The sequence below is a fragment of the Choloepus didactylus genome, chromosome 19 (genome assembly GCF_015220235.1).
Source record: "Choloepus didactylus isolate mChoDid1 chromosome 19, mChoDid1.pri, whole genome shotgun sequence".
Taxonomy (NCBI): Eukaryota; Metazoa; Chordata; class Mammalia; order Pilosa; family Megalonychidae; genus Choloepus; species Choloepus didactylus.
The window spans coordinates 4,564,977-4,574,324 of NC_051325.1; the positions used below are offsets into that span (position 1 = coordinate 4,564,977).

A 9,348-nucleotide genomic window follows, 5' to 3' on the forward strand; every position below is an offset into this window, starting at 1 on the left:
TGGGGTCCAATTCTGTGTGATATGAGGATTGGATACCAGGAGATTATTAGGAAGAATCATCTGACTCCTGACCAGCTCATCTAACACATTTTCTGCCTGAAAGTAAAGAACCTGCTCTTGGTGAGGAGGTACCCCAGGAAGAGGAGTATGTTCTCCCAGGGCACAGCCAGCATGGTCCTCTCAGAATGCCTCCAAGAAAGAGACCTCCCCAAATCCTCTCTACAGTGTTGCCTCACAAATGCAAATCACCACATGCATAAACAGATGAAATCACACCACATATTTACTTAAAGTCAGGTTCTATCTCAGTCTGGATATTTCCTGGGCAGCATGGACCTCATCCACAAGAGCATGAAATCTTTGTGGTTTTTCCTCTTTCTGGTGGCAGTCCCCAGATGTGAGTGTCTCCAGGATTCAGACCTGATGGTAGTTTGGATGATGAATCAAAGTAAATGACACCCTATTTTTCTGTTTGTTCTCAGATGTCCTGTCCCAGGCAAAACTGAAGGAGTCAGGACCTGGCCTGGTGAAGCCCTCGGAGACCCTGTCCCTCACCTGCTCTGTCTCTGGATTCTCTTTAACTGATTATGCTGTAAGCTGGATCCACCAGGCTCCAGGAAAGAGACTGGAGTGGGTTGGAGTGATAAACTATGCTGGAAGCATGAGCTACAAACAAACTCTTCAGTCCCAACTCAGCATCATCAGGAACACCTCAAAGAATTGAGTTTTTAAAGTTGAGCACCATAAGTCCTGAAGACACACCTGTGTATTATTGTGTGAAAGACACAGTGAGAGGAAGTGAGCACAGACACAAACCTCCCCTGACGGCACAGGAGGGCTCCACTGCAGGGGGTGCTTGGGACCACTAGGGGGTTCTCAGGGACCATTCTCAGGAGCAGGTGCAGAAAGGGGCTTGGAGAAGACTCCTGGCCTTGCCTAGGCATCCCTCTCCTTGCTCCACATCATGTAACACCCAGAAGACACACACACATTTTCAAAAAAGTACTATGATTTATCCAAGATTCAAGAAAAGTACAGATTTTTAAAATGTTATTACCTGCATTTTTACAATTTTTCCACACTGCCCTTTACTCAGGACATAACTGAAACTTGAAGCAAAATTTCTTTTCCACTGACCTTGTGAATTTAGTTCTCTAACCTTGTCAATTTCCTGAGAATGTCCACAAAAAGCAGCTCTTTCCCAACATTTTGTGGAGCTTGTGTCTCCAGGTGGAGGTGGGAGAATGAGGGAAGCCCTGGCAGGGCATCAGAGACGACCTTCAGGGGCTTCTAATTTTTTCTACATTTTTTGTTACATTAAGGACCAGGTGCTCATTTGGATCCCTCATAAATTGTGACACCACTGCATAGGATGTTATAATTTTGACAAACACAAGTACAGCCCACAAGTTTACTTTTCCTTTTTTTCATATTTTTAAAACAGTGTTATTGAGATTCATTCACACACTCTATATACACAATGTACAATCAGCCATTCCCAGCCCCATCACATATCTGGACACTCATCACTTGAAACAAACTTTGAACATTTTCCTTAACTCCAAATAAATAAATAAATAAATACATAAATACATACATAAATGAACACATGTAAAAAGGAACACCCAAAACCTTCCATTACCCAATACCACTTTATTTTTCATTTAGTTTTTGGCCCCATTTTTCTACTCATCTGTCCATACCCTGGGTAAAAGGACTGTGAGCCACAAGTTTTTCACAACCACACAGTTACCCCATGTAAGCCACCTAGATATGCAATCATCTTCAAGAATGAATGCCACTGTTTGTAATTTGACAGCTTTAGGTAATTTCCTTCTAGCTATTCCAAAGGGATCTCTATATGGCACATAAGAATGCCCTCCAGAGTGACCTCTCAACTTTGTTTGAAATCTCCCTGCCACTGAAACTTCATTTTGTTTCATTACATTTACTTCTTCTGATCAAGAAGTTGTTCTCAGCCCCAAGTTGCTGGTTTCAGGCTCATCCACGGGATCAATGTCTCACATTGCTGGGGAGATTTATACTCTTGGGAGTCATGTTCATTTGAGGGGAGTGAATACACCTCCCACATAGGCTTAGAGAGAAAGAGAGGGCCACATCTGAGCCCTCTGAGGGAGACATTTAGACACAATTATACTTTGGCTCAGCCTCTCCTATCCAGAAACTAGAATCACAAAGAGCACGCCAAAGGTCCAGGGCTCATCCTAACAAATTATTAGTCCTCAATATTGTGAAAATATGAGTAATAATAACCCAGGTGGGGAAGTTCAAAGTTTCTGTATTTTTCCCAGTTCCTGAGGTGGGCACTACAAACGTATCCTCATTCTCTGCCCAAATTACTTTGGGACGTATCAGAATTTAACACTTACCTGTACAGTCCTACCAGATCTGACATCCTATTAAAACTTCTGTGTAATTACAGTGTTTGAATAAACTGACCATACAAGTTAAATTATTTAGTGTGCTGCAGAAAACATAGATCTTGCACCAAATAAATATCTCTTCCCTTGGCCTTACCCAGAAGTTGAAGTTTTAAAACACAGTAAGTATTGGCCTTTAATCTTCGGCCTGATTTGTCTTAGTATAACCAGATATGCTTAATTCGTTACTCTAATTGATATCAGAACTCTTTTACAGCTTTTTGAATAGTTGCTGTATGTGCTAATACTGACATCCATAGCTGCCACAGACTACCTCTTAGTTTCAGGTGTCACACACATACCCAAAGTTCCAGAGAATTACAAGTTTACACAAAGAGCTCAGCATCTCAAAATTTAGATAACTATTCCAACTCAGAAATAGATAGAAATGCTATAAGAGCTTACTTTATAATCTATGTACCATTACAATAAGCATTTCTCCAATAAGCTGTTCTTTAACATACAATTCTCAAGAGTTTACACATTATAGTTAGTCAATATTAATGAGGCATTATAATGTTTGTCTTTTCATTTTTGACCTACTTCACTCAAAAGGCTGTCTTTGACATCCACTCACTTAGTTGCTTGTCTCACAGCTTTGTTCCTTCTTGCAGCTGTTCAGTATTCTATGTATACACCACAGTTCACCATTCTATTCATCATTCCATGTACCCTTAGGCCACATCCATTCATTACAAATCATGAGTATTGCTGCCACAAACACCAGTAAGCAAATGTCTGTTGATGTAGCTGCTCTCAGATCTCACCTGTATATACCAATAATAAGTTTTTAGGACTTTATGACATCCACATACTTAGCTTCTTGTGGAACCACTACACTGTCCTTCAGATAAGACTATCTACACCATTCTAATTCCCCACCAGCAGTAAATTGGTACATCCAGCTCTCCATGTTTTATCTAGCACTTGTTTTCCTCTGTTTATATTTTCCCTGTAATTTTTTGGAGATATAGTCACATACCATACAGTCATCCACAGTGTACAATCAATTGTTCACAGTATAATCATACAGTTGTGCATTCATCATTATAATCAGCACTTGAACATAATGATTACTTCAAAAATATTTTAAAAGAATAATAAAACATAATAAAAAATTAAAATACCACACAATACAATACTAAAGTCAGATAAAACTACTACCAAGAATTCTAAACCCCTCTCTTATATCTCCCTCTCATAGACATTTAGCTTTTGTATATTGCCTATGTTAATTTTAATGGAAGCAAATTACAGTGTTATTGTTAACCATACCCTCCAGTTTGCTTTGATAATATTTTGCCAATACTGTCCCTTTTTGAACACCTTGCAAGGTTTACATTCATTTCTTCTCCCACATGTAACAACTTTTTTATATATTTGTACATTTACTCAGCATCCTTGAACTCTAGATTTCACTAAGTTATACAGTCCTCATCTTTACTGTCTATCTTTCCTTCTGGCATCATACATGCCTCTTTCAGCTTTACTCACAGACATCTTTGTTTAGTGTACTTACAATATTGTGCTACCACCACACCATATTATGCTATATGGTTCTGGATCTATACAGGTTGTACATTCTAAACTCCTTCAGCATCACGTGCCCAAACTCTACCCCCTCCTGCTGTCTCCTGATAACCTGTGTTCTCAGCTTTTGGCTCTCAAACTTTGACTGTTAATGTTAGTTCATATTAGTGAGTTCATTCAGTATTTGTCCTTTTGTTTCTGGCTATCTTCAACATAATGTCCTCAAGGTTCATCCACATTATAATATGTACCATGACTTTGTTCTTACAGCTGCATAATATTCCATCATGTGTATCTATCACAGTTTGTTTATCCACTCACCCAATGATGGACATTTGGGCTGTTTCTGTCTCTTAGCATCATGAATAATGCTGATATAAATATTGGTTTACAAGTGTCCATTGGTGTCTTAGCTTTCAGTTCTTCTGAGTGCAGCACAGGTTCAGCACACAGATTCTCAGTATGGGCATTAGAAGAGGATATATTATAAGATTAAAACAGTACATGCACAATGTTTATTTTTCACTTATACAAAGAGTATTCCTCAAGCAATTCACAATTAATTAATGCATTTCTTTTATATTAATGTTCATGGATGTTTTAATCATGTAATTTTTTACCATGAAATTATCAAGTATTTTTATATAAAGAAAATGTAAGATCCTCACAGTTTTCTGTGAAGCAGCCAGGGTTATGTGGAACAAGGAGTTTACACTCCTAATCCTACCTGTACAACCACAGGTTTCTAAAGATGGAGCTGATGTGACATCCTCTCATGGAGACTTGTGACTTTCAGATTTGTGCTTGGATATCATGATCTAGCACACCCAATGAAGCTGATGACATCTCCAGCTGACATCCCATTCCCACCATATCTGACTGGCAAAGAGCTTTCTCCTTGTTTTATCTTGTGTTTCAGGAAGGAGAGTTCCTGATCCTGGTTGTGAGGGCCCAGGTGCACCTACTGGCATCCATCCCCAGGTGCAAAACCTTTCAGGACATGAGCATCACTTGTGAGAGACAACTGGTTCCTTGTACATTGAACTTTCTGAATTCCAGATTCTGGGTGAAAGTCTTAGATATTTGGGCAATATAAACAGTTGTTGGAACATCATCCACAGAAGAGCCACTGGGTCTCATGACAACTTCACCAGGGACCCTCCAGAGCCATGTGCATTTAGAAGTGAACCTCTCTGAGGAGACAGGTGTGCATGTTGCTCTGCTTGGAAACAACAGGGGCCTCAGAATAGGGCAGGAGACAAAAATATCCCCCTGCTGGGCAGCCCAGAGTGGGTGCCTTAAGGGTAGCTCCTGTACATGTAGCAGAGAGGCTACATGTACATGTAGCAGTGAGGGTGAGGAGATTCCTGCTTGAGACTCTCATTTCCCATCCTCCAAGCAGATGGATTCCCCTGGAAATCTGTTCTCTTCTTACTGTTTGATTTCTATGTTTCCTCAGACCCACAGCACAGGGGTATATATTTCTTGCCTGTGGTCCTTTGATTTTCACAGTCACTGGAGACAGAAGAATTGTACAGATTGATAGTGCCCAGTCAGCTCATGAATCATTCTCACACTGGGTGATTTCAGCATCTCATGCTGCTCCTCTGTTCCATGTAACAGAGGTGAAATTTTGAAAGAAGGCCACTAAAAATACATGTAGAATTTATACTTCATTGTTCTCTATCTTGACTCAGTTTCTGGTTATATAATCAATTCTTCTTTATCTTATTCATTACTGTAGTGCATTCAGTGTGTACTGTTTTATTGCCTTATGTTCACCTGACTCCAAAAATCTCTGTTTTTATTTTGCTGTATTTTTGATTTTTTGCTAGCCCTATCTCCTATCTGCTGGGCTGACTGCTCCCAGATTTTCTTGTGTCTCCTCTCAATTTATCTATGGTTGCAGCTTTTGTTCTCCCTCCTGGTTCTCAACATGTATGGCCCCTCCTCCCTAGGGATTGTGCCTGGCAGGGAGCATCACTGGTCCCTGAGCATGAGAACTTCTGGATTTTGCCAATCTCAGCTGTTCCACATATTCATGAGTGCTGTATGAATTTTATCCAATCCCAAATTCCTCTGTGATGTATGGTCCATGCCGTTCTTGGCTTTCTACCAACCACCCCAGAGAAGTAACTACAACCTAGACCTCACCACTCTGCAATCTTGCTGATGTATTTTATTTTTCTCTAACTTGCCTCAGTATCTGGTTCTATAATCAATTCTTCTCCATCTTATTCATTACTATAGTGCATTCAGTATGTATATATTTATAGCCTTCTATATACCAAGCACTTTTCTTTATTATTAGACAGGGAACAATTGCTGTTCAAATGAAGCAAATTATTGTGAACATGTGAAAGAAAAAGTAAAAAGATGAAAAAAATTATGCTTATTGCAACAAAATCTTGCTTTCTAACCTGCAGTGATTGAACATGGAAGTTCCCTGAAAAGCAACTAGGAATACACATGTAGAGGGACCACCCATCAACCTTTCCCATTTTATACACAAATGTGACTCCCACATGAAAACCATGCCCTTAGATCCTGGGTGACAACTCAGCCCCTCTGCTACTAAGAGTCAGGTTTCTCACCTATCTGAACAGACTTTCCTGGGGTTATGGGATTTTGCAAAAGAAAATGGAATCCTGTTGTTCCTTCCTCTTTGTGGTGGTGGATCTCAGCTGAGAGAATCTCCTAAGTTTAGGAATGGCGTGACGGGAATGAAGTGAGTTAAGTCCCTGAAGTGAGTGATGCAGAGCATTTCCTGTTTGCAGGTGTCCTGTCCCAGGTACAGCTGCAGGAATCAGACCAGGACTACTGAAGCCCTCACAGCATCTTTCCATATCCTTCCTGGTTTCTGAGTTCCCCATCACAATCAGCAATTACTACTTACATTGCATCCTACAGCTCATGATGGAGCTGTAGAAGATGAGGTGCATCAATGCTGGTGCTGGCACAGCATAAAGCTACCCCCTATACTTGACACTCTGACTCCAGATTCACATTGAAGAGCCAATTTTCTCAGCAACTGAGCTCCAAGACTGACAGGGAACCAGACATTTATTAATGTGGAAGACACAGTTGGAAGAGCCTCTATGTTCCCAGACACAGACCTCTTCTTCAGGGAGGCTAATTTTGATGAGCCACTTTGCAGTATGCTTCATTTGGAGCAGTTTTCCTGAAATGATTGGGTAAAAAAGGATTTTCAGAAACAAAGAGATTTGAAGCAGTCAAGGTACATGTGGGGCACTGAGCCTGAGTGGGATTGATCTGTCCCAGTCATACAGGGGTGACCTGTCAGAGACAGGATCAGTGCAGGTGATCCTTGTGCAAATGCAGTAGGCAGAGGTGAGGGCTCATCTAGGTTAATTCCCAAATGTGATGATACCACCGAAGATAGCACTGTTGATAAAAGCAAGCATTTCTAGTTGTCCAGTATAAAATTCATATATAAAGCTTTTGCTGTAATTCTGGTCTTGCCTCCTCTGACATGGAAGCTCATAGGAGAAAGGTCACAGAATCATGGGGCAGGAGGGAACGGAGTTCTGCTAGGCATGTGGCCACAACTCCTTTCTAGGAACTCGGCCACAATCCCAGGATTCAGTGATGCAGGATGCAGGAGGGCAGCTCTCATGTGATTTTCAAGGAGCCTGATTCCTGTGCAGGGAGTTGCCCTCTAGCCCTTGTGAACTCATGCTTTCTGCAAACCATCACTGTGTGGATAAATTGCCAAAGATCTGCATTTTATTTCCTTGATGCATTGGAAATCATTTTTAGTGAATTCCTAATAATTCACTGACCTTCTGTTTTTTCTCAATCATATTGTACTCCAGGGGCTTTCAGGTGTGAGGGTTAAGTTCATATGTCAACATAACTAGGTTTTGGTGTCCACTTGTTTGATTATGAAAGCAAAGACCTAATTGTTACAGTGATGATATTTTTTGGTTGTTAAGCATTCCTTTGTTGGTTACATCTATTGCTGATTAATCAACAATAACCAAAGGAGATTGCTTCAGCAATGGCAGTAGTCTCATCCCAACAGTTCAAGGCCTTAAAGGGAGAGCAGATGATTTCAGCAGTCAGAAAGATTTTCTATCTTACTGCAGTGAGCCACCTTCTCCTGGGAAAGTCATTGAAACCTCCAGAAGATCTCCTAACTTGTGGTCTGCCCTACAGAAACCTGAATTGTGAGTCTTCAAGGTCATGTGATCCCATTCCTATAATAAATCTCATAATATTATATAGCAATTAACAGTAAATATATATTTATTTGAAATTATATAGTATGATTTGTGTTAGTTCTTCAGCTTTTGGAATTGATTTATTTTATTCAAAGCCACTATTGGATCTATTTGCATTGACCAAGATGTCACTGACAAAATGTGGCATGAAATGGCAACAAAGATACAAAAAATATCACCACTGGGTACTGCTACTCATATGCTTATAAGGGGCCAGACTATGGGTTACAGATTATTTTATAACTCAAGAGTTTTGTGCAGTTTAAAAGCATACTGATGTTGGAGGTTTGTGCCTAAATATGATGGATATAGTTGTTAAAGGAAAGGAAGAACTCAAAATTCAAATTCACACCTCAAGAGCTGCATGGAGTATATGAAAGTGACTATGTAAACCCTGAAAGAAACTCTAATTTCCTGAACCCACAGATTTCAAATTTCAGAAATCCCAATCCAGCATATCATTGCATGAGTTGTTGCATTCCAATGTAAATTGAATTTCTATCCTTGCAGGGTGTAGGATTTTAAAATGTAAGCTTTATTTAGAAGTAATCATTTACTGAAAATAAGAACATGGTCATATACATGGGGTGACAATGATGACAGTGGGGTCATCAAAACCGTAGATTCTACCCAGTCCTCTTTGCCAGATCAACCTGTAACAGACTTCCCTGAGGAATCAGCTGGGGATCTCTTTCCTATTGAGAGGAGCCAGCCATCCTTCCTCCATATGAAGAGATTTTTCCTGCCATGCCTGATAAAACTGGAAATGCTCTCCTGGGGAAACATCCCTCACACCTCCATAGGAAGAGATTCACCCAGGTGTAGCACATGAAAATGGAATAGAATGCCCTGAGTTGATTTCCTGGCAAGGAACTGATATTTCCCTTGACCCACTCCACCACTCTTCTATTGTTCCGGATCTATAATTAGACTGATATCTCAACAGGCCTCAAATGTGAGGAGCAAATTGTATCCCATGTGGATATGTGTTACACTCCAAAAGATCTTCATGATTTTTCCAAGTTATTTAGACAGATATCATAAGATTATGTGTGGGAATGGATTTTAAGGGTGGGGGATAATTGTGGAAGCAACATGAAGGAGGATTCCCTGAATATATTGATATAGGATTC

The 9,348-nt window shown here is 40.2% G+C and overlaps 1 gene segment (V, D, J or C); it reads left to right on the forward strand.

The window, feature by feature from the left end:
* Positions 1-351: 351 nt before the first annotated feature.
* On the forward strand, positions 352-724 carry LOC119515505. The segment is given in 2 exon segments: positions 352-397; positions 483-724. Coding segments are annotated over 2 exon segments (288 nt in total).
* The last annotated feature ends 8,624 nt before the right edge of the window (positions 725-9,348 follow it).